We start from the raw sequence: 26,518 nt of genomic DNA, 5'->3' as shown, positions 1-26,518 counted from the left end.
CCAAAGCAGTTATGTGTAACTTATACCTTTTCCCTTCCTATCTTGTCTAGTAAAACACAAAAGTGCTTTAGCACTAGCACTGGGTTCTACAACAAAGAAGATGAATCTGCCACTTCTACAGACAGTAGTGCTGAGAAGGCTTCAGAGAATCAGGAGAAGGCAACACCAGGAAATTCAAAGAAGAATACGTTGAACATTATTAGTGAAATGAAAGTAGAATTAAGTTCAAAGAAGAAGTTCCAATTACTAAAAAAACTGAAGAGCAAGAAGCAAACCAAGGACCAGCCAGAAAGTTTGGAGAGTGCAAGTAGCATGTTTCAGAAAGCTACAGCAGACAGTAAAGCTAAGAGGTAAAATGCAATATGCACAGTTCAAGTGTTTCTTCTTTGAAGTGGATTCTATTAATCTCTAGAACAAAATAGTATCATAAAATGTCTTTTTCTTTTGTATAGAAAATAATCCTCTATGGGAACAGTCCTTTTGCTAATGATACAACTGTACCCTGCAAAAAGCAATAACAAATGGAATGGTTGCATTAAGCGTGTATATTTACTACATGCTTGTATTCCTGGAATTGAAGCCTCAAAATTAAATGTTACTAGCTGTCCACAGACAATCAATTTAAGGGGAGTGAGAGAATTTGCACTTTGAAATGCCATTACTCAGTTATGAGAAAATAAAATCTGGGAAAAGGAAAAAGTTATTTCCTTTTAATTGCCTCTCTCTGTACACAATTGATCATATACAGCTAACTTATTAAAAATGTAAATATGCAGCTAAACTCCGTTGTTTAATTACAGTCTCAGAAAATCTTTCCTCTGAATAAGAGCATACTTACAGAAATGTATACTCCTGGGGGAATTCTGCACCCTGCGGGGGGCACAGAATTCATACCTTCCACAGATTTCTTGGCTCCCCTGTAGAAAAATGGGGGAACCAAGAAATCTGTGAGGAACACATGCCCCTTCTGCAGCAGCCCGGGCATGTCTGCTGGGAGCAGCTGGCAGCAGATCACCGAGGGGAGGAGGGAGGCTGGGCGTGCTTGTGTGCATCCGTGGAGAGACATTAAGGGGGTGGGGCTGGGCTCCTGCCTTAATGTGAATGAGTGATTGAGACTCAGGGCATGTCTTCATCGGCAACTTTAAAGCGCTGCCACGGTAGTGCTTTAATGTGGGTTGTGTAGTCATGGCATAGCGCTGGGACAGAGCTCTTTTAAAAAAAACATCCCCACGAGCACAGCTCCCAGTGCTGGTGCACTGTCTACACTGGCACTTTGCAGAGCTGAACCTTGCAGCGCTCTGGGGTGTGTTTTTTTCACACCTCTGAGCGAAAAAGTTGCAGCGCTGTAAAGTGCCAGTGGAGACAAGGCTTCACTCTGTCCCTCTGGTTGCTGTTGCTGCATCCTGGGCTTGGAAGGAGGCATAGGGCTGTGTGAAGCAGGCTCTGTCCCTGAGGCAGAGCAGAAATTTAACAACTAAATGGGCAAGCTGCTAATGTTCCCATTGTTAATTAATTGTTCCCATTAGTCAATTAAGGCTCCTTTATCTTGCCAGAGTGATGTAAAGGAACCTTATTGCAAATGACAGTAATGGAATCCTCAGCTAGGAAGGTCTATGTGCTTTCTAACTCTTTTTCCTGTGCCAGAGAGGCACAATGGGGTTAGATTACCACTCGGGATCTGTTTTACTTACCCATTTAAAAAAAATGCCAGACAATGATTAGCAAAACTATGACTTTCGTATGTGAAAGTCTGAGCAATTTAAAGCAACAGTCTACTTTACAGACCACCAAAATAAAAGTAATGTAATTTAAATGAAAATCCAGGATTATAACTGGAATGCAGGGTCTTGGTTACCAAGTATTTGTAACTTAACTTTCATGTGTTTAGAAAATGCTGAACTGTTGCTGTGATTTTATTTATTTATTTATTTATTTATTGGTATGGTAGTTTAAGTAAATTACCAAAATAAGTGAAACTGGTGTGATTATATTGTGTTATTTTGAGAAATAAAATACACAGAATTTTGGATTTTTTGGTGCAGAATTCCCCCAGGAGTAAATATATTGTCACTATCTATTGGGATAATGCTTAACAAAGGGAAATCTTTACACCTAAACCTAGTGGTTAAAATCATGCCAAATTGTTAAAGGAACAGTAGTCGTAGTTAAATCATACCCATGTACGATCCCATGAGACAGATGTGGGGAAAAAAAGGGTTTTTGTCAGTGACATTCATATCTCAGTAGCAATCTTTTATACGCTTATTTTCAGGAGGAACAGTTGATTGGTAGCTGTGCCTTAATGATTGCTTTATTTTCTTAATGATTGCACCCAACCTCTGGCAGTTTTGTGCAGCAAGAGACAAACTTGGGCCTCTTCCTTGATAGCATATAACTATTACCTTTAATAAGACATAAAATAACCAGTTACAATAAAAAATGGCTTGTGAAATAATGACGCATAAGACCTTGATTTTTATGTTTTTCACCTCTGTTATCTCTTACAGGAGCAAGCCTCTCAATCCAGAATTGGTGGAAGCTGCCTCTGCTGTTGCATCTTCCTTACCTTTTGACAGAAAACAGACAGTATCAGATTTACTTGCACAACTAAGGAAGCATGAAGAAGCCACTGATGCACAGAAAAGAGGGGAAACAACTAACTTAAGGTCTGTAGATTGAATTCAGAGTAGCAGCCGTGTTAGTCTGTATCCGCAAAAAGAACAGGAGTACTTGTGGCACCTTAGAGACTAACAAATTTATTAGAGCATAAGCTTTCGTGGGCTGTAGCTTATGCTCTAATAAATTTGTTAGTCTCTAAGGTGCCACAAGTACTCCTGTTCTTTTTGTAGATTGAATATTCCCCAATAGTGCTGGAGCCTCTAATATTACACTGTCAAATGTAAGGTGATTGAAGACTTGATATCAGAAAAACTGCTCTAAAAAGATATGCTTGAGTATGTTATCCTTCTTTAAAAAGCTAATAACTGAAGTGCAGTTAGTCTGTTTGTACTAAATTCCTTCTGTAACTTTCGAGCTATCCAGCTTGCATCCTTCCTCTAGAGCAGCCTTTCAAAATTCTCGTGCCTATTTTCCCTTGGTCGATCAGTCAAAGTATCAGTAGATTTATTTTTTGTCATCTTCATCAACCATCACCGAGATAGAAAGTCTGAAAGTTCATCTATGTGGACTGGTAAATTTTAATGGCTGTGTTTGAAAGCTGCACTGAGTCAAGCAACCTCTATTTACAGTCCCACCCTACCCTTAAAAAAATTTCCAGGCAGCCCAATAAACTCATCCCTTGACACAGTTCCCTTTTTTTTTAATGTGGCTTCCGGCCAGGCAAACAACACTTATTTGGAAACTGTGAAGGAATTGTGTATACAGCCCTTCTGTTTGGTGATGACTAAAGACAGGCTGCTGACTTCTGCTACTTTCAATGTAGCAGCTCAGAAAATGCTGAATATAAAGCAGAAAACTGGATCTTCAGCAACTGAGAAGCCTGTAATTATGCAGGTTGGCAGTAACAAACTACAAGTAGCTTATAGATTTATTTTTAATATGTCACATGAAAATAGCTAGATTTGGAGAAATTTCAGATAACGAATTAACTGGTAAAGTGATAGGAAATGTGGATTCATAAGACTGATGAAAAGTTATTTGTGGGGTTTTATAAGGATTAGTTATAGGGCCTTTTGTGTTCAGGAAATATACCGATGAGTAGCGGAGAAAGTAACGAACACCATTAATATTTGCTGCTGATACATGCTATTTCCATCGGTGAAAACTAAGGAGGATTGTGACACAGTCTAGATCAGGGGTAGGCAACCTATGGCACGTGCTGAAGGCAGCACACGAGCTGATTGTCGGTGGCACTCACACTGCTCGGGTCCTGGCCACCAGTCCGGGGGCTCTGCATTTTAATTTAATTTTAAATGTGAAGCTTCTTAAACATTTTAAAAACCTTATTTACTTTACATACAACAATAGTTTAGTTATATATTATAGACTTATAGAAAGAGCCTTTCTAAAAACGTTAAAATGTATTACTGGCACGCGAAACCTCAAATCAGAGTGAATAAATGGAGACTCGGCACACCACTTCTGAAAGGTTGCTGACCCCTGGTCTAGATGGTTACAAATAAACGAAATGGTGGGGAAGCACAATGGTAGATGAATGTTAACTTTGTTAAATATAAAGTAATGCATATTCTTGAGAGAGTGTCTGTGGGAAAGAGAGAAACTATGTAACCTTCCCATACAGGTGGATGAATTCGTAATTCTCAGTCAAGAGAGATAGGGGTTATTGTGGACAAGTAAATGAAGTTCTCTTTCCAGAAGCTTAGAAGCTGGGTGCTTTTAAAAAAAAGTGGTAATGCACAATGGTATACATATCCCTGGAGTAATATGTTCAGTTTAAGTCTTCTCCTCTCAACAGAAATATAAAACATTCAGAGAGGGTTGATAGAAATGGTTAGAGATGCTGTGGGTATTGCATACTTTTGGATTATTTAGGTCTGTGGTTTTCAACCTTTTTTCATTTGCAGACCCCTAAAAAAATTTCAGATGCAGGTGTGGACCAGTGTTCTCTCTCATTTTTCCCATGCATGTACAGAATGAATTTTGTTATGTGCATCACATCACCTCCATATTGATGCACATAAGAAAATTCATGGGGTGGCGATGGGGCTGAGGGGTTTGGAGTGTGTGAGTGGGGCTCAGGGCTGGGGCAGATGATTTGGGTGCGGGGCAGGGGGTTTGAGGGCTCTGGGGTGGGGCTGGGGCAGAGGGTTCGGGGGTGAGGGGCTTGAGGGCTCCGGCTGGGGGTGTGGGCTCTCGGGTGAGGCCAGGGATAAGGGGTTTGGGGCGATAGGACCCCCTGCAGCAGCACCTGGGCTGGGGTGGGGAGAGGCGCCTCTCCCCCAGCTGTGGCAGGTCCATGCCAGGGCTGCGGGAGGGTTGCCTTTCCCCCAACCACAGCAAGTTGGGGCAGGTCCGTGCTGGGGCCGGCGGAGACAGGCGCCTCTCCCCGCAGCGTCAGGTCCATCCTGGGAGAGGGGCATCTCTCCCCACCCCAGCCCTGAGCCTCTGCGTGGGGCTTAATAGGCAACTGCGCAGCTTAGAGCGAACTTAGGTGTGGACCCCTTTGGGAAATCTTTGTCATAGTCTGTGGACCCCCAAGGATCCATGAACCATAGCTTGAAAACCATTGATTTAGGTGAAGGAGTTAGAGGAGACTTGACTGAGCTGTGTAAAAACTGATCATTTTCTCGATTTAGTTCTTATGTAGCCTTAAGGAAAGGCTAAAGGAAATACTCTAAGTTAAGATGAACAAACAGGGCAATATTTCTTCCTATTTTGTATAGTGAACATGTGGAATTCACTGCTGCTGGAGGTTGGGGCAAAGTTTGTGGCTGGATTTGAATGGATTATTAATTGCTTGCAACTAGGGCTTGATTAAATTTACCAGACACCTACTAGCCAGTGATAGATTTGAAAGAAGCCCCACAAGTAAGACTGAGCAATGCCCTGGTGAGAAGCCCAGCACTCCTTGCTACAAGCTGCTGGGAAGGATACTTGTTCCTTGGTCCCTGTTTGAGGAGGTTCTGTGTTTAGCATACAAGCTGTACTACCCTCCACCTACTGGAAAGGAGAGGGAACTTGGTCTTTACTCCTCATTCAAGGACCTCTGGCGTCCCTAAGTGGGTAGGGTGTTTGCTCTTCCTTCCAGGAGCTGAGAAGTAGTAGTTCTACTGTACCATTCCATGGTTTTTAGAATCCCTGCTGTTCCCAAGTAATAGTTCCAGACCTTGCTGTTCTGCTGCTCATAGCTTTCCCAAGTAGCAGCAGCAACATGAATTTGACAGTTTCCCTCCCTCCTACAGAGTTCTGAATAGAAGCAGTGAAAACTAACTAGAATCTAGATAATTACAGTCTGCTGCAGCTTAGTTTAACTAGGAATTATCAGAGGCACCAGAACAGTCTGTGGTTTGGAAGACACTGCTATTTTAGTGAGCATTTCATTCACATTTGTAAGGTTAACTTCACAATCATTATTATTATTATTATTATTATTTATATTACTTTCTTTGCAGTGGCATCTAGAGAGGTCAGGCCTCAATGTGCTAGATACTATATATACACAGGATGAAAAGTTGGTTTCTGCCTCAGAGACTTTGCAGTCTAAGTAAAAGGGTTTGAAACAGTTTTTTTTAAATGAAAGCTTGAATCCTGCAGAAATTGAGAGCTGAGGTCCCCACATTGACCAGTGAAAGCGCTGTACTCATTCATAAGTGGATTTTTCAAGCCCTGCTTACCACTGTGTAAGAGAACTCATTATTTTGTTCCGTGTGGGTTCAGAAGACATGGTTTTCCTCCCCCACCCCACATATTCAGAGTTGTACAATTGGTGCATCGTGTCTGGATTACCATTCTTTGAAGCATCATGTACTGTTCGCTTCTGAGACAGGATACTGGACTAAATGGACCACTGGTCTGAGACAGTAGATATTTTATGTAAAACTCTCAGAGATAGATTTAAATAACTGAAATACACAAGCATAAGAACCGTACAATATAACATTGTTACTATAAATCAGAATATTATTCAGATTTACGAGGTGATATTAAATGATAATAAAGATATTATAATTGTAGCCAAGAAGTCTTAGCTTATATTGTGCTTTGCATACAGTCTGCCCTCTGGATGTCACTGTTGTACAGTCTTCTCCCATCATTTTGTTTTGTAGACGTATTGAGGACAGCATGTTCACTAGAAGGGGGAAAAAATTAATGATACAGGATTTTATTTTTTTTAGTGCGGGAAGAAGTTTTGCTTAATGGAAATTACAACACCACCATAGGAAAATAAATTCAGCAATATTAAAGGTTAGAATTAAATCAACAGAAGGAAAGGAATTCCGAGCTAAAGCTAAAATGCACCCTGAATTCTCCTTCTCTTGTTTTTTTTTAACCCATGTAGTGCACTAGATCATTCCTGTTCAGATATATCTGCAGTACTTACACACAGTGGGTTAAATGGGGGATGGAGTTTGTTGGAAATCTGACATTCCTTGTTGTGGAAGCAAGTCAGGCCATAAATATCTTTCTGGTTTTGTTTTTGGTTAATTTCTTGTTTCTTTCTCAATGTGTTAGAGGAAATGTGTGTAGGATGAACAACATGATCGGCATAATACCATGCAATCACTTGTTTTAAAAACTATTATGAAAACATATTTGCTCACCTTTCACGCACCAGTGACAAAACATTAGGACCCGGCCATCCAAAATTGTGACACTGTGGACTGTGTGTGTTAGATGCCCAGCATAGCCAGAAGAAAGTTTGGCCAGTTGTGCAGAACCTCAAAGAGAACTGCTCAGAGGGAGTGTGATCGCCATATAGTACAACAATATTCTATCGTTTTAGTGTGGTTGCCAAGTAAAACAGTTGGGCTAGGCAGTCTGTGACTTTGCTTCTGGCAAGGGGCAGACTGCATGATGCTAGTCAGACCCTCAGAAAACCAGTGAAGTCTATGGATCATCTCTAGCTCATAAATGCCAAGAATAACATTAACAGAAAATAATTACTAAAATGAGAGAGATCCAGAGGAACTGAAGTTCTTTTGTTAATGTCAAATTTAAAATTAACCTTAGAAAATCAAGATTCTGAACATTTTAGGGCATCTTTTTGTTGTAAGTAGTTATTTTGAAGAACTCTTCTGATTTAAACCATCCAAAAGAGAGTGTTTAAATATATGCTTTATGACACTCTTCAAGCATTGCAACAGTGGGAATATATATATATTGCATTTAGGTATCCAAAGCTTTCTTTTTGACCTAATTTGTTTCTGTTTTTTTTATACCACAGCTGTTCCCTTGAAAAGAGGCTTTTATCTCTTAAAGCTCACGCACTGTAGTTTAACTGATTTTTATCGTTCTCACTTGCACTGTCCCAAAATCTAATAATGACTTTTGGCTTTTAACAGTCCTTCTCCCTAAAGGCATAGACACAACTTTATATCTAAAGAGTTTTATCTAAAGAGTTCTGTCACCATAACTACAATCCTTGTTGAGGGTAGTAATCGGTGAGAATTGACACAAATATATGGCCAAGATTCTCCAACTTTTATCAAAATAATAATTATTAATAAGGTGTTGCCTTTAGCTCTCATGCTCTGACAATATTGAAGGGGGCAGGGGGGGGAACAACAGCAGCCCAGAACAGTCATTAGTTTTCCCACGTCCCGTTAGGACATCATCTGGCCAAGGCCTGCCAGACCTTCCTAAACCAAAGACCTGACTGGAGCTCCCTAACTTCAAGAGAGAGACAAATCTGTGATCCCATGCAAACTACTACTTGCTGAACCTTTCATTAAAAGTTCAGGTGCTCTTATAAATCTTAACCATTAGCATGGGAAGGTGCGTGATGGCAAACTTCTAGTTTCTTAATCAAAATGTTGTGCAGTACCAAGAGGACGTCTAAATGTATTCTGTTGACACTTTCTTTTTCACCCAAACTTGTAATTTCATATAAAAAAGAAAAATCAAGTTAATTTGACAAGATCTATTTTCCATAAACCCTTGTTGAATGGCATTATTTATATTACCTTCCTTTAATTCTTGATTAATCAAGTCCATTATCAGTCATTCCCGTATTTTGGCCAGGATCTATTTCAGGCTGACAGACCTATAATTACCTAGTTCATCCTATTTACCCTTTTTAAATACTGGCACAATGTTAGCTTACCTTTCTTCTAGAACTTTCCTAGTGTTCCAAAAGTTACTGAAAATTAACATTAGCAGACCAGGGAGCTCCTCAGTCAGTTACTTTAAAATCTCTGATGCAAGTTATTTGAACCTGTTGATCTAAAAAATCTAACTTTTAGTAGCTGTTGTTTCACATCCTCCTTAGCTACTGTTGGAATGAAAAATATTCCATCATCATGACATAACTACATCATCTGGCTTTTTCTCAAATACAGAACTTCTGCCTTTTCTGGATTATCATTAAGGCCACGATTCTTTCAAGGAGGTCCCAGAAGTCACGGATTCTGGGACCTCCATGACTTCTGCAGCAGCTGGTGGGGCTGACCCTGTGGCCGCCCACACTTGCTCGGGCAGCCTCTCGCCCGGAGTTGCCGTAGCGCTGACAGGGCCCCGGGCTGACCCCCACCTGGAGTCTCTCTCTCTCCTCTTGCCTCCCGGTCAGGAGCAGCAACCGCATCTGCTGGAGCACCCCCCACAGAGCAGCAGCAGCGTCCACTAGGCCCCCCCCCCCCCCAGCACCTAAGATTTAGTTAGGGGTATTTATAGAACAAGTCATGGGCCGGGACTTTTTCTTTATTGCCTGGGACCTATCCATAACTTTTACTAAAAATACACGTGACTAAATCATAGTCTTTAATTATCATTGACAAGTCTACCATTTCCATATGATTCGTATTTATGACTATCAACTTCACCTTTCTTACATTTGTTATATCTGTTTATTATTTTTGTATAGCTACTTTCACTTCTCCACTAAATCAGGTTGGTGTTTGAACCAGTTTGGCCTTTTTTCTCACTTGTAGAATGTGTCTTTTTTGGCACCTAGTAAAATGTTCTTAAATAATTCTCAATACCCATTTACATTTTTCTGTTTAAAGTCTTCCTCTCAACTGATTTGGCTTGTAACTATTTTCAACTTTGTGAAATTGGCCCTTTTAAAGTACCACGTATATACCAACTGTTACTTGTATGGACTTTATTCTGTTTGCACATAAATTGTGATAAAGTTATGATCACTTGTACTTAAGCTACCACTAGTTTTTTAGTTCTGTGATCAGTTCCTGAATGTCAAGGTGATGTCTAATATAGAATGCCCCTGTGTTGAATTTAACACTTCTTGAGTTAAGAAATTGCCATCTGAAATATTTAGAAATTCTGAGGACGTTTTAGTAGTTGAAGCGTGAGACCTCCGGTGTAAGTTGCTCAGATTGAAGTCCCCCAGGATAGTGCATTTTTCCCTCACATTGTAGATAGGAGCATAAGGAGATGGTCGTCCTGTTCTCTGGTGTGATTTGGTGGTCTGTAGCAGACACAGAGTAGTACCCATCTTGTTTTTTATCTCTCAGTACATTGATCAAGATGGTTTTCTTCTGTCAGTGACACAGAAACAGGTAGTGCCATTTTTGACATAGAGTGCCTTCCTCCATCCCTTTTGCCAACTCAATCCTTCCTAAATTGGTTTTATCCATCAATTTTTTTTTTATTTTTTTTTTTTAACATTCCAATAGTGCAAATCTATCCACTAGGTTTCAGCAATCCCAACTAGATTGAATTTTTCCTTTTAGATGAACAATTCCAATTCCTTTTGTTTATTATCCTGGGTGTATAGGCAATTAAAGAATTTCTTTTTTTCACATTCCTTGGTGCATTGATTGATTAACTTTGTTCTCAACATCTTGATATTCTGTTAAATGACTGCTCATCAGTTTCCGCTTTTCACCCTCTACTTTTTTGTTATTTTAATACCCTTCTGACTACTCTAGCCAGCCATTCCCCTAGAAAATTGGTTCCCCTGCTGTGGAGATGGAAGCCATCCAAACTATACAGCCCCTTTTCCCCATAGAAGGTGAACCAGTGTTCCTCACATTAAATCCCTCTATCTCCAAGCACAGGATCTGTAGCTATGGTCTTTGAAACTCCCCTGTTTGCTGCACTTGTTTGCATTAATGTCTAGTGCTTTCTCTGAACATAGTATATGGCAGCATGAAATAAACTAAAAATATTTCAATTTGCAATTCAAAGAATGTTCATCATTGGATTTTCTCTTCAAGGAGTGCAGTAACTGGCATATGTTTGCTAAATTGAAATAATGTTTTTGTTAAATTTAGAAAATAATAGGTAAGTGGGATTTTCTTTATTCTAAAAAAACAAGACTTGCATATTCCATGACTTCAGAATGTCAACCGATGTTTTGTGGAGATGTCTAGTTCTTTCATATAGTTTGTGCAATATAGGCTTATGAAAACAATTGGGAATAATTTGCCTTATTAAAACGTAACTAAGCATGCTACCTTTTCATACTGTGGAATTTTCATTGTTCTACTTGTCTTTTTGATGTCAGCAACGTTATTGCAGACATGAAGATTGGGAAACGCCGTCTCAACCGTGGTGTATCCAGGCCATCCAGTCAGATTTCATTTGATGACGATGATGGGCAAGGTGACATGTTTCAAAGAGGTATCCGGTCTGAATTTGCTGGAAGTAAAAGGTACTCTCTACTTGCCTGTTTTCTCTTCGTGCTCCTTCCCACAATAAAATATTGACCAGTTAAGTTTTTAAATTCTAGTAATAAAGAAACACCAACTATACTCCAAAACTTCAAAGCTAAAGAGCTCTCCATGAGTTTCTATATCTTCCACAAAAATGCTCTGATTCCACATTCCATATAGATGTAGAAATACAGGATACTGTAGGAAACAAAAGAAAATGTGTTTCTAACACTATTTTATAAGTAGTTTTTTTTCCAAACATAGCATTAAAGTAGATTAGTGTAAGAACATAGTTAATTGTAATAAGCTGATCAAAGTAAATGCAGTTTTTTTAGTATTAAACCTGATTGTTGCAAATGTTTGCTAGTATATAATCTACTTTTTGACTTCACTGTTTGAGTGTTTTTTGAATGTATCACTTATGCACAATATTTTTACATCTCATTCTCTATCATGTTAGGGGGGTGGGGAAAAAGCTTTAAAGTGCTACTGTCATTTGAAGGAAAACTTAGAAAAATGGTCTGTGTAAAAATATTTCACCAGTTGAGTTTTTTTCTTCTTCTTTTTGCTAAGGAAAATAGGAACTTTGCACCTGAGTCATTTCTTGAGTTTACTGTCGCCTCAGGCATCAAAATTGGCTACCATGGAACTAATGATTTAAAATGGTGACTTGAGAATTCTCCCTGAAAATGGCAACACCTTTTGCTATTTTTTTTTTTTAATTAACCCAGGCTATTTTTACTCAGTTAAGAGAGCACCCTTACTTTGTTATACTGTAATTAGCTGGTGTCTCATCCGGTATTCTGTCCCTAAAACACACAGTCTATGTGGCATCCTCACAGTCACTTGTCTTAGGATATTCTCCCCACATTTCTATTCCGAATAAGATTATTTCCTTTTAAAATTAACTAAATCTGACTTTAAGTGGAGTTAGTGGGTTAGAAGTTGAGAGAACCATGTTTATTGGCATATATGTGGGAAATTTGGAAGGCAGGATTTGCATAACTGAGAAATAAACATTCCTGGGTCAGAGTAGCAGCCGTGTTAGTCTGTATCCGCAAAAAGAACAGGAATACTTGTACAGGATGCATCCAAAGAAGTGGGTTGTAGCCCACGAAAGCTTATGCTCTAATACATTTGTTAGTCTCTAAGGTGCCACAAGTACTCCTGTTCTTATTCCTGGGTCAGTAGCTGTACAATATCCTTGCATTCCTTGGCTGAAATGGATTTATTTCAGTATATCAGAAAATTATGATTTTAAGTGAGGAACAAACGGGAGCATATGAATTCTTAAGCTATGTAGATCATACTGTAAAAACCAAAAGGAGCAATATTCACAGTTATATCATCAGAAAACATCTGTAGATGCTGAAATGTTTCTAAGTAATATGATTTTTTCTGATTTTGGCAATTGTCTTATGTAGGAGTTAGAAAAGTATCTTGAAGGCAGAGTTCCACATAGTTGGGAACAGTACATAATGGCTCCACTTCTCAACCCCCAAAATGCAGCAAGTCATGGAGTGGGGATAGACAAGGCTGAGACTGGAGAACAGGGAACTGAACAAGGGAAGAGAATGAGCCCTCATTGACTTGTACGGAAACTTTTGTCCCAAGGTTTTCAGTGTTCTTGGGGAGCTGTAAATGATGCCAATGTAAGGAGCAGAATAACTAAATGCATTGTGAATTTTGAAATGGTTCAGTAGCCTGTTACCTTTAGGCTGAGGATATTAATTCATCCTAGGCTGGTAGAGACTGAAAGTCATTTCAGTATGACAGTGACGGTACTTGAGTGGATCTCAATAGTATTTGATTTTGTTTGTTTGGCAAAAATTGTTGCAACATGTAAATAAGTAATGTAAACTAAAAGCCACTTAGAATATAGACAATAAAAACAGCTGATATAGAATTGGTCAAACACCTTACAATATTTTAATAAAAGGCAAGTAAAATATGTTTTGCAATGCAGTTGAAAAGATTCCCTTCCTGTCACCAATTATATGAGAGTTCTCTGACCCTCTTAGGTAATGAGGTTATGTTTAGTGTAAAAGTCTTGGTGTAGTTATATGAACTGTTCATTATACAGATTTCAACTACCAGTCTCAAAGTTCAAATTTTCTCCTGTGTCTATAAAATTCTAATAGTCAAATATACCCTGTAATTAGTGTTCCTAGGGAAGGTTAGGAGAAAATGATGAAATGGTTAAATTGGGTTGGCAGATCTCAACAAAATGGGTGATGCTGCTTTATAGTAACTTGAACTAGTAACTTTATACGCAAGTGTTTTGTTCCAAATCCTGCCTACATCTGCTACTAACATTATTGGAAGTTATGAACGGATAGGAAAATGTAATCCCAAATCTGTTTAAATTCCACATTCTTCTGAGACTGTGTAATTATATTAGTCTCTTTCTGAAATAGATCCAGGGTAGCTACGTTAGTAATATGTAATATGACAAGATCAGGTTTGCCATAGTAGTTGTGGCCTTCAGAAATCTGCTGGAAAGCAGAGGGATGAAATTTAAGGGCAGGAAAGGCAAGTGTTGCTTGGGCAACAATGAATATGTAATAACACAAACGAAGAACACTAGAATTTCATTAGAAATGTACCCAAACAGGAAAGGTTAAATGATTAAAGGAATTATTTGTTCTAAATTACAATAAACTTATTTTCTTGTTTATTTTGTATTTATCTGAAAATTCACTTTGACTGGTTGAGGGGAGAAGACCAGCTGTTTGAGTTTTTAATTTATAATCCAAATATTAGTTTGTCTGCTCTTATTCAAGATATGTTTGCTTGTTGAATATCTTTCTTTTTTGAATAAAGAATCCTATTAAGTGTGAAGCTGATGTTTTGCGAAAAAAAGATCCAAATATATTTTACTATCCAGAAGAGAGCCCCGAAATGACAGACTGTTTAGACTATAGCTTATCACAACAGTTTGAGTGTTAGTCATGTGGCAGAGAGGAAAGGGCGGATACATAATCTTCCAAAAAGGCTGTTTACTTCATAAATCAGGGCTAGTTTGGTTTAGCTGTTGTCTTTTTTTTCCTGAATTGTGAAATATTTTGTGTAGTAGAACAAAAGCATAAAAAAACCCCAAGAAATGCACTTTCTAAGAACTATCTGTTACTAAAGTACCATGGACTGATAGCATTTGACTTTATTAAGGTTTCTAAATATATAAATAGGAATAAATCAAATTAAAATAATCGCAATTATGCTAATTACCTCACTAGAAAGTGTGTTGGGAACCTGGCTCCAGTGCTTCATTAATTGTATTATAGAGCAGTAACTCAAATGCAATGATTTGTCTTTTGGTTACCAAGTCTAAAGACTTAGTATAATGGTAAATATGTTGGTATTTTTTGTTTCCAGGAGATGGTTGACTTTCGCTCTAGATTTAATGAGCATATTCTGTGTTTTGTAAACCTAATTTTAAACTGGCTGTGTTGTGAAATATCAAATATCATTTGTCTTCTTTGTTTATAGAAGAGGGCTTCACCTGGGAAGGAGGCTTAACATTTTCCCTGTTTCTCCCATTGTTACAGAAGGGACACCTGAAGCAGGTTAGTGGAAAAGCAACAAAAAAAACCCAAATGGAGGAAATTCTTCAAAAAATAGAGAAGTTCGCTCTGTCATGGAAGAGAGAGGTTGGCTGCTAGCTTGCTGGTTTCAAACCTGGTCATAAATTGATGTGTGGTCTAAATCTGGTCATTGGTAGGCAAGACTTTTACACAGTGTTATGGAATAATAGTTTTTGATCCTGTATCAATCAGGACTAATGTACACTAACAGTTATGTGGTAAAGCTGACCTGTTGCCATTGTTGTCGGTGTTTCTTCCATGAGCACTAAAATTCCCCTGAATTTTCTCAGTAGCAAATGTATACTTGGTTTACCCTAGTTCTTAGTGGGCATTTGTCCGTATTGCAAAACCATTGCACTAGATCTTGCTCTGAAGAGGCTTGAGACTACAGTCACAGGGGAAATTGGATAGGATTGAAGTGTACTGTCAAAACTCTGAGAACCTTACTGTGACTTCCTGGATAAACTATGCCTAGTTTTACCTGGTGTAGATAATCCCTCACTTGCATGAACTTCAGACACATACAGAAATCTTATTTAAACAGCTATGCAGGGTCAGGCCTGACTGGTGCATGGATGGGATACCCTTCAAAAAATGAAAGCCAGAGTGGGTGTATGATTTAGGGGTTAAAGCTGATGACTGGCTTTCCCCACTGTCATACTATGTGACTATGGTCAAATCACGTAAGTTGTCTCTAAGTTTCCCTTTCTGTAAATGGGTACAGTAATGCCTTGTAGGCAATGAATCAGAATTCACTGATTTTTATAAAATACTCTGAATTCCTTTGGGAAAAAAGGCACTGTTGCATTGCAAAGTGTTATAATAAAGTGTAAAACTAGAGGCTGCAGAAATAGTGTTGGTGATTCAGTAGATGGCATTCTTCTCTGCGGATTAGTAAAGAGCCCATTTCAGGGTTAGTGGTTTTGTTTTTAGGTTTTTTTTTTTTTAAGACGAGGAGTTTTAGTTCAACTGCTTTGGCCAGCTTCTAGTTTGGGTAATTTTGTCTCCATTAATTTCTCCCTGCAGTTTCAATTGTGTAGCTTATTTATTTCCTGTACTAAAATGTCACATAGTGCCGTTTCATAGATTCTAAGGCCAAAAGGGACCATTGTGATCATCTAATCTGATCTCATGTATATTACAGTCCATACATAGAACTGCCCCAAAATAATTCATAGATATTTTAGAAAAACATCCAATCTTGATTTAAAAACTGTCAGTGATGGTGAATCCACCATGACCCAGGGTAAACTGTTCTAATGGTTAATTACTCTAACCGTTAACAATTTACACCTTATTTTCAGTCTGAATTTGTCCAGTTTCAATTTCCTGTCATTGGATCATGTTATACCTTTCTCTGCTAGATTGAAGAGCCCATTATTAAATATTTGTTCCCCACGTAGATACTTAGTCACTCCTTCACCTTCTGTTTGTTCAGTTGAACAGATTGAACTCTTTGAGTCTATCACTAGAAGGCATGTTGTCTAATCCTTTAATCCTTCTTGTGACTATTCTCTGAACCCTCTCCAATTTATCAACATTCTTCTTGAATTGTGGACACCAATATTCGAGCAGCAGTTGCACCCGTGTCCAATACAGAGGTAAAATAACCTCTCTGCTCCTACTTGAGATTCTACTGTATATGCACCCCGGAATTGCATTAGCTCTTTTTGGCCCCAACATCACACTAGAAGCTTATGTTCAGCTGATTATCCACCAGGATCCCCAAATCTTTTTCAGACATAGGACTTCCCAGGAGAGTGTTCCATATTGTCAAGCAACTGCTGATTTTACTGAATGCAGTCACCTCTGGGATGGAATGTGAGCACTGTTTAACAGAATACTGCAATTATCTCCTTTAGGAATCAAATTAGTATATATGTAAGATTATTAGGTTTTTAAAAATCAGCCTATTTTTACCATATTGCACATTCTGATTTTCTATATATACTTTTAAATTACCCTTCCAAAAATACAGATTCAGATGGCTAAATTTCGGATTGAATCAAGCATGGTCAGGCATAATGACTGGTGTTTATAGTTGTTTTTATAAGTATTGAACTTATAACTTTGAACTAGCTTGTACACAGCCCTATAAAAAGCAGAACTGCAAATGTTATTGATACTATTTAAAGACCCACATACTATTTATGTATACCCTAATTTATAAATAGACCGTAGCACAAGTAAAACTTGAAGAAAGCAAGTGAACTTTATGGGATTTGCCTTAAGATATCAACAAGAATGCCTCTTTCAGTTTTTAACAGCATTTCCTGGTCTAATTCCCAGTAGCATTGAGGAAAGCTACAATAAATTTCAAGCCAGAAGCCATATTACACAACTGTTCTGACTAAAAGTCTCATTGCAAAACAGTTTTTTCCTTAATAGCAGGAAATACCAATAAGATATTTGATTCCTTAAGTTATTTCCCCTTGTTTTCTTGTTAGTTTATATTAGTGCAGATATTGAACTAAAATGTTGTTTAAACCCACTATGAATGCAAGTTCCTTGTTTTGTGTTGAATATTTATTTTGAAATCCTGAGTATTAAGTGGAAAATCAAGGGAAAACTGTTTAAAGGCTGTTAAATCTATAGGGAAAGGAGCATTTTACACTATGCTGTTTTCTGTTCCATAAAGGTAAACGTAACGTTGTTTTGCATCCAGCAGACACACCATGCTTGTAAACTTAAACTCTGGGCCGTCCTTTTAAAGAAGATTGATTAGTAGAAAATTATCAGAATATAATACTTAAAGGATAAAGTAGAAGCAATGATTCCTTTATAATTAATGTTGTAACTTGATTTCCATTACATCTTTTTTTGGGTATCCTTCTAACATCTCCAAACGAAAGAATATTTACATGAAAATGGGCAACTGATGGGTATGGCTGAGGCAGAATTTTTCTGCCAAGTATGAATTAATTTGAACAAGGGTTTTCTAATTTACCACCCTCAAAATAGAAATGTTCTCCAGAGTGAAAAAGTCTGTGTGAGTCTGCCATTTTTGTAGCAAAGGAAAGAAAGAGAGAACTTAGTTTACTGGATTCAACTAGTTGATGTGGTCCACAAGACCAAAGATTAGTTCATTAGTTTTAAACTACTAACATTTGAAATAATAAATGTCAGAATGGCTGTGACCCATAAACTATGTGACTTCTGAAGACTTAAGCTTTCATTTTAGGAAACTCCAGCTTTCTTTCTTGCAAAGACAAACATAAAAATGTAAACCCATCGCAAGGGAGGCGTTTCAATGGAAAGGGATAAATTTTCCACTTAAACCCTAAGTTAATTAGACAAACCATTATTAAATTGGGACACATTTTTTGAAAAAAAAGTCTTCACAGTTAAAAATTATTGTAAGGCAGTTTTGCCTGATCTCTGCTTCCAAATACCATGCATCGTCTCGCTCTCATGTAGTGGACCGTCATCTGTTGTAGATGGGCAATGGCTTGTTTTGTGTGCCTGAGAATGAAAAGAAATTAAGCAGGAAGGAATGTGTCAATGAGTGTAAACGCTGGGTGAGATGAGCACTGAATTGGCCTGCTGCAGGTTATGTAAATGTTAGACATGAAGCCAAGAGATGACTAAATGAATAGGACTCATAACATATAATGCTTTGGCCAAATTCCAAGGATGATGGTGGGTTGGGTGAGCTATCGAGGGAATACTAGAATATTTTAGAAAGGATTGTTTAATGGAAAAGATGAATGGAGGGTTTTTTTTAAGCACTTATGAAAGCAAAGTAAACTGTCTGAAGAAGTAACTGCCTCAAAATCTTTTAAGAGAGTGCTTGAGAAAATGCAAAATTAATAATTGTTATATATAATCTATAAAAATTTGCATATAGTATGTAATATATATATATATATAAAATGTGTGTGTTAAATACTATATGCAAATATATATATTAAATACTATTTTACAGCACTTCACAGTTGAGGTAGAAAGACGTGGGCCTAATTTTTCAAAAGTGACCAGTGATTTTGGCTGTCTCCTTTTTTGGGTGTCCAGCATGAGACATCTGAAAGAGTCAGACCCCTTTAAATCATGTCAAATTGGACACCCAAAAACTCTAGTAGCTTCTGAAAACTTAGGCCATAGTCCCAGTCTCAAAGAGTTTGCAATGTAATCTTAGATAGCGTGATGCGATGACTGACTGGGGGATGACAAACACAGAGGGGACAGGGTGTGGGAGGATGAGCATTATAGTGATATAAGTTACCCAGATCAGTCATGTGCATGTCCTTGAGTATAGTTCATATTTTTTTTATCATTTAATATTAATGATGACAGTCTCATTTATTGTGGGCATAATGAAAGATGTGAGTTTTGAGATTATTTAAGGTATATTCCATGAAAGAGGACCCCATTTATCTCACTATCTTAAAAGTTAAGTCAGGATTTCTCAATCTTGTATGCTAGATTATTGACTCTGGCATCCAAAAATCTCAACTGGCAGAAAAGCTGGGCCACCAAACAAGATGGGCGAGGTTCATAGTAAACAATTGGGAACATTTGCAGATGTGGGCTGCCTTGCTGAATGAGAGCATAATAATGAAATACCAGGAAATCCCTTAGAGTAAACAAGGTCCTCTTGTCTTTAATAAAGAGTACATAGACCAAGTTCAGAATTTGATGAGTTAAATATAAAAACTTGTGACTAACAAAAAGCAGCCAAAAAGTGTCAAAAACAGAAACTGTCACACAATGGAAAAAGTTAATTCCTATTCTTAATGTTTGGGAAAGGGGTTGAAATAATTTAGCTGCAATTTTGACAGGTCAGTAGGCTAGTTTAATAGTCCTTTGAGGATTCAGTGGGCTTTCATTGCAAAAGCACAACATGAAATATGGTATTAATAGCTACAACTTAAAATATGTATGTGTGAAAGGACCAGCCTTCATTAAGTTTGATAATCTTAAACAAAATATGCATAAATCAATAATTCTCTGGCAAACTGACAGGTCTGGGCTATTTTTTTTCTTATTTAGAGTCTTCACCTACACTCTGGGATCTGGAATTTGCTAATCAGATTGCAGCAGTAAATCAAAAGCCACCTCGGAATGGTTTTGAAGAGATGATCCAGTGGACAAAAGAGGGAAAACTGTGGGAGTTCCCTATTAATAATGAAGCGGGTAAGTGTACTGTAGCTTTTGTGGTCTCTTTATATTTGTAGAGAATGAGAGCACCAACACCAATGCTTCAGAGTTTGAATAATGTATTTCAGGTATGCCTACACATACAATAGTTTACTAATGCTTTTGCTCAAGTAAGCAACTTTAAGCTGTCCTAAATTAGTGAAGCCTCAGATGAAGACATCCTGGAAATTTTGCTATTAGATCCTAATCAAAACTTTAAGGAAAACAGTTTAAATATTAAAATGAGTTGGGGAAGAAGCATGATGAAGTTGTGATCACTGAACAGGTCTAGAGCTGTGGCTTGAAATTGCTTAAATCCAACCAAGCTTGCTGGTTCTCAGTAGGGTTTTGTAGCTAGAGAGTTTCTGCTACTTCTATAGACACTCTAAAGCTAACAAACCAAATATAAAAAGGAAACTAACCCCACAAATCATTTACATTTTGATATAGTTTAAATGCTTTCATTGGAGTTTACCCCAGATCCAACCCCCAAGAGGTCACCCAGCTACATAACATACTACCTCTTACTATGGCATTTGGCTTACAGATTGATATAATAAGCCATAAAGCCAGTGTCTTTATTAAGATCATGGTTTTTAGTGTCTAGTGAAGTTATGGATATCTCCACTGCTACGATGTTCATCACCTCCCTCAACACAGCTTTCAAGATCCAGGGATCCTACACATGCCTAACATATGTGGTGTACATCATCCAATGCACTTACATAGGAAAATATTAAGACAAAAACACCCTATCACCTGTGGGTGAACACTTTTCACAATGTGATCACTCTATATCTCACCTCTCAGTCGTCATCCTCAAAGGAGACATTAAAAACCGTGGTCTTAATAAAGCACTGGATTTATGGCTTGTTACAACAATCTGTATCCCACTAACTCCCCTTCTTCTCCTATTACTACAGGGGTATTAACTCGCCACTTCATCTTGAATGGTCCCTTAGAATATGTACTAAATACTTACACTAAACTATCTGTTCAGTCTTGTATTTAGCTGTGACACACTCAGTGCCTTTCCCAGACCTGAGGAAGAGCTCTGTGGCGCTCAAAAAGCTTGTCTCTCTCACCAAGATATATTGCCTCACCCACCTTGTCACTCTAATATCCTGGAACCGACATGGCTACAGCAACACTGCATACAACAATTTACTGAATATTACAGTCAGGTTGTTCCCTTAGGCCTGTCGTTTCATAAGCAAAATCAAAGTCACAACATTGAGCCGCTCCAACTGTCTTACTGGCTGGACATACATTATACAGTACATAAGTAACCCCCTCCTTTTTTATAGAAGTATCTATATGTGAAGTTAAAGAACATCATGGATGGAAGAGGAAATGCAGATATACAGAAAGTGTGTGAACATTCTTTAGATAGGGTTTTAATAACTGTGGAAAGTTTGGCAGTGGTCTTAAATCATTAAACATATAACAGGTTGGTTTCTGGAGGCGATACTCCTTGAAAATCTGCCATTCTGTATAAAGTTGTAAATTGCATAATGTGGTTGAGCTGTTTCTTAATGTTCTCATCCTGTTTTGGTGGTTTCTTAGAATTTAATCACTGCTTCCATGATAATCGATCTGTTGTGCGCTAATCCAAATATATACTAGTCGTGTTTTTGCAATCTTATAATCACTGTGGCCAATGGCATTTCTGGTGTTGTAATGTGGCGGGAACCCTGCTGTCTGGGGGTAGTGAATTAGCAAGGAGTCTTCACGTATAGTTAAGCAAGGATCTTTATTGACTTGTCCACAAAAATTAGTCATGTGGAAAATGCCAACAGAGAGCTCCAAAATTTATCACAGCTCGGGTTGCAAAAATCAGGCCAATAAATTCCATCCTATCAAAGCCCCAACTCTGTTTAACGGTCATTAATCACATCAGGTACATCAAAGTGAAATAGAAGGCTTGGGGAAACTCATTAAGTTGTACCAAATTTGTTGTAATTCTAACAGCCTTACAGAAAAGTGGCACTCATTACCAGTTCTAATTCTAGATTTTGTATCCCTGTCTCTTCAATAGCAGCACCTTCCATTACCTAGTTCTGTACCAAGAAATAGAGGTTTCCTTTTATATACCATAAGCCTGTGGTTATACATTTTAATTTTGCTTAGGACTGTATCTGTTGTGAGAACAGATGTTTAACTTGGAGCACTATAAAGGTACCCCAATTCTTAAACTTTTAAATAAAATATAGATAGGAAAGAAAAAATATGCAATTACTTTTTCCAACATCCTTCTCAAGCATCCATGTCCCTTTTTAAAATGGCTTGAGCTGTAGTCCATGCCTTGATCACATGACTTCTGAATAATTCACTGGGTAAATAGGAGAAAACACATCTTGGTTCTCTCCCATATACAAGTGCCTCATTTTGAAGAACCAATACTTCTGGATCATTGGTGCTTCAAGGGTTGCCACTGTTGTAGTGATAGGGTTAAAGGAAATCTTTGCAAACATGTAATTGCATCTGGCAGCTTCTATATGCAAAAGTTCCACCAGTCATATGTTAGCTGTTTCAGTAATTCTCTTAAATGGTTTTGGCTCAACTAAATACCAAACTGTGAAGCTAGCACATATTTCTTCTACTTCCTTCCTAAATTGCAAGTGTTCATGTTTTGGGGTTAGGAAGGAGCACTACTACTAGAGAGAAATAGAAATTATTTAATAATAAAAAAAAGGCAGAAAAGGGCAAAAAATGTTGGCCAGCATTTTTAAGATCTGAAAAACTTATTTGCCCGTTTCCAAAACTCTGATTAGGTTTAATATCTATACTTGGAACTAGTGACTATATAACCCTACCAAAAGTACCCTTAAACTTCTGTGGAAAGCTACTCATTTGGTGTATAGAACACAGAGGACTTACAATGAGAACATTTTATTTTGTGTTTATATAGCGCTTAGCACAATGGGGTCCTCGCCCATGACTAGGGCTCATAGACACTACAATAATACAAATACATAATAAAAATAATAATAGTCACTGCCTCCCTATTTCACTGTTGCATTGTTCAGATTCTTTTAATAGCAAATCAGTCAATTTCTCTCAGACTTTTATGACCAACAGATTACAGGAATATTTTAAGGAGGACCCTAGAATCACGAACAATAACTATCAGGATTTCCTGATTCAGGAAACCACAAAATATTGGGGGAGAAAATGGGAATTGGAACCCATTGTTGTGATAATTGGAGGATTCCTAGTATTCACAAAGTGGATTTAAGTTTCCAAGCCCAGCGGAAATATGCCTTTTAAAGCCAATATGATCAGTGAAGAAAATGTTAGCTTCTGGGAAGAGGGAAACATCTGGTTTCTTTTTCAAGGACAAGGGAGATAAAGGTGATGGGTAGCTGGTATTGATAAACACTGCACATATTACTGATGATGCAGTGTAGGAAAATAGACATCCTTTTCCAGCTTCTTCAGGAATTGCAGTGTCTGAAGGAAAAACAGAAAAGAAACCATGGTAACTTTGCGAGTATGGTGTACAAGTTGAGAGATACTTCCATGCTACAGTGCTGGGCTGCTGGAGGTTTGGAAGAAGCTGACATGCCATTAATCCTTGCACTAATATGTCTGTCTCTATTATCTCACTTTCATTTTGATGATTAAGGTTATTGCCAAATGTGTCACATCCTGGTTAGTATCAAAATAATTTTGCATTCATTCCTGTGTTTTATTACCTGGAAGTATTTACCTGCAATATAGTCAATCCTTTCCGATAATGCAGAGAGTTTTCTTTACTACAAATATAAGAAAGAATGAATGTAAGCCTACAAATAGTACAAATTCCAGTCTTCAATATTATGTTCTACTAAGATGGCATGCACCAAACTAATGTGCTAATGTACAGAGATGTTTTTTCATCATAGGTCACTCTAGTTCAAAGGGTTAGGTGTATTGGAATCACTTAAATACTTTTAAATGATCTCTTCTAGTGTGGGAAACTGTAGTGCTTATTCACAGCTATGTGAAGGACTAATAACGCTCATAATAAGTGATGTGCAAGCTTCCACAAATAACTCTGCCAGTATCTCTGTTATTACAGTACTGGTCATTGGCATAAACATTTTGGGCTTAATTTTGTCAAATTGTTGGGTTTGGAATGTAGGCAAATATCTACTAGATCTTTAACTTAAGACCAATGGACTTGACTACACTTTTTGTTTGTTTTTTGAACTATCTTGTTCATCTATAAACAAACATTTTACTGTTCTGTAGTCTTTACAAATGTATAGTTAATTTTATACCTTATCAAATAATTGCATTAATTAGTGACAGGTGTTTTTTTATCAACTGAAGGGGGGGAAAAATCTCCGTGCAGTCACAGACCCCAGTCTGTCTTGATTTCTGGATTGGTAATATGGCCAAATCTCATGGTATTTCTGAGACAACCCCTTTTTTTCTATACATATTTGAGTTTGTAGACCTCAAGATCTTAGTTTGATTTGTATGTCCTTTGAACACTAGTGTCAAAATATAGAGCAGAAACCAGTGAAATCCACTGGAAAGAGGACTGAAATCACTACTTGATTGATCTGAGGCATTTTTGGTGAAAGGTCTGTAACAAACCACTATGCCACCTAGCTCTGAGATGGAGTGCTTTTTAATGTAATATTTTTGCATTCATCACTGCTAAAGATAACATCTGACAAAACTTGCAAAATCTTACAATTGTGTGTACCTCGATCTATTCGTATTTTTATGATGACAAAAGTCTGGAAAGGGTTAAAAAAAGTGTTTAAAAACATTCCCTGTTTCAAATTTAATAGTAAAATACCTAAAATTGTGAAATATAATGAACATATAAGCATGGAACTCATTCAAATAACAAATACTTTCAAAGGAAGGCTTGTTCAGTTTGTGCAACCTTGTTTTTTTTCTTTAAACCATTTTGCAAAGTTATGCAACCAGTATATTTCTTATTACAAGTAAATACTCAATTCAGTCTTTAAAAAATATTGCTAGCAGCCCAGCTTTCATAGCCCATAACAAACCAGAGTTTGCATGTAATGGAAGAAAACAGGGTTTTTTGGTAAGAAAATGGATTTCAGAGTCAGGCTTCAATGGCATTACCAAATATGAAATATAGGTAAAAATTGCCCTCTTAAAGAGAAACATAAAATGAAAATAAAGAGTTGTGGATGTTGGCATGACATCTTGTGCACTGAAATCTTTCCTATTTGGGGAGAACAGGGGTCAAAGTGTGTGTTGTTGGACCTCACCACAGTCCCCTTCCATTCCACTGCAGTTTATTTTTTTTTGGGTACAGCACTGAACTATTAATTCTACCAACTAGAAGGAGTTTACATGCAAGACTTAGTGAACACACACAAGACAAACTGAAATTATGATGATATAACCGTGTTTTGCAATTCACCTTGTAGGTATTGAAGATGATGTGGAATTTCATGAACATATCTTTCTGGATAAATACCTAGAAGACTTTACCAAGCAAGGACCTATTCGCCACTTCATGGAACTAGTGACCTGCGGGCTTTCCAAGAACCCATATCTAAGTGTTAAACAAAAAGCTGAGCATATTGAATGGTTCCAGAATTACTTCCAGGAAAAGGAGGAACTTCTTAAGGAGATTGATGATCATAAGAAAGAAACAGACCTTAGTCTTGAAAGGAAGAGTCTATCAGAGTAACAAGTAGTCACTTTAAAAAAACCCATTGTGTCAATGCATAGTAAAACATTATAAACACCTGATTTGAAAGATGTAATTGTATGAACTTTTTAAAAAAAGCTAAAATTTGCCACTCTTCTGTTAATTTGTATACACAAAATGGAGGGAATGGTCTGCAACTCATAGACTGTACATAGCAAAAATGTCATTAATTCTGCAGTACAAATTCCCTGATTGACCATTTAATTCATTTTAAGCCTAACCAAAATAACCAGTAAGTAGATTTCTCAGAATGGTCTTTATTTTACTGGTTTCTGCTGAATGCATTTTGGAATTTGATATGGTCACAGAATCTAGAGATGAAAAAAGGCCAGTAATGTTGTTGATTCCACCCCCCCTGCCAAATCAGGATTGTTCCCTGTTGCATATTAATATTTTGTGTGGTTTATTTTTAAATATGCTAATTGCTGGTGGGTGATTCCACTGTTTCCCTTGAGAGACTGTGTTCTGTTGCCTAATCTGGTTTACCATTAAGAAGTGGTTTTATTTTTTTTTAACCTTCTTTCCTCTCCAGAATTCCCTCCCTTCTGCTCTCTGCAGCACTTTTATTATATTAAAATATTTTACATACATAATGGTAATGTACATATGGTATATTGTCAAACAGCCTCTCCTGCACTCTGCTCTTTATCGCACAGTTACTTCTAACATCCCAAACTTGAGCAGCTTCAAACACCTGTCATTGGGAAAAAAAATAATAAAAAAATCAGCCTGCCACAAAAATGCCCTGGAACATGTAATTTAATCCCCACAATCAAACTGGATCAGAGCAGGCAATATTCAATCCTACTCCAGTATCTGGATTAAGTTCTGTTTATCTCCTGCCCTACAGGGTTAGA

At 37.6% G+C, this 26,518-nt stretch overlaps 1 protein-coding gene across 1 annotated transcript; it reads left to right on the top strand.

The window, feature by feature from the left end:
• LOC112117656 (28S ribosomal protein S31, mitochondrial) lies at positions 1-26,254 on the top strand (the record flags this gene model as incomplete). The annotated part of the gene is made up of 6 exons (XM_024215695.1): positions 1-350; positions 2,508-2,666; positions 11,105-11,251; positions 14,742-14,818; positions 19,826-19,969; positions 25,375-26,254. Coding segments are annotated over 6 exons (1,143 nt in total), but the record flags the coding sequence as incomplete, so codon positions are not given.
• Between the last annotated feature and the right edge of the window lie 264 nt (positions 26,255-26,518).

This window comes from Terrapene carolina, unplaced genomic scaffold (genome assembly GCF_002925995.2).
Source record: "Terrapene carolina triunguis isolate 2854851 unplaced genomic scaffold, T_m_triunguis-2.0 Scaffold142, whole genome shotgun sequence".
Taxonomy (NCBI): domain Eukaryota; kingdom Metazoa; phylum Chordata; order Testudines; family Emydidae; genus Terrapene; species Terrapene triunguis.
The sequence above is the reverse complement of the archived record's forward strand: the minus strand, read 5'-3'. Positions and strand labels throughout refer to the sequence as shown.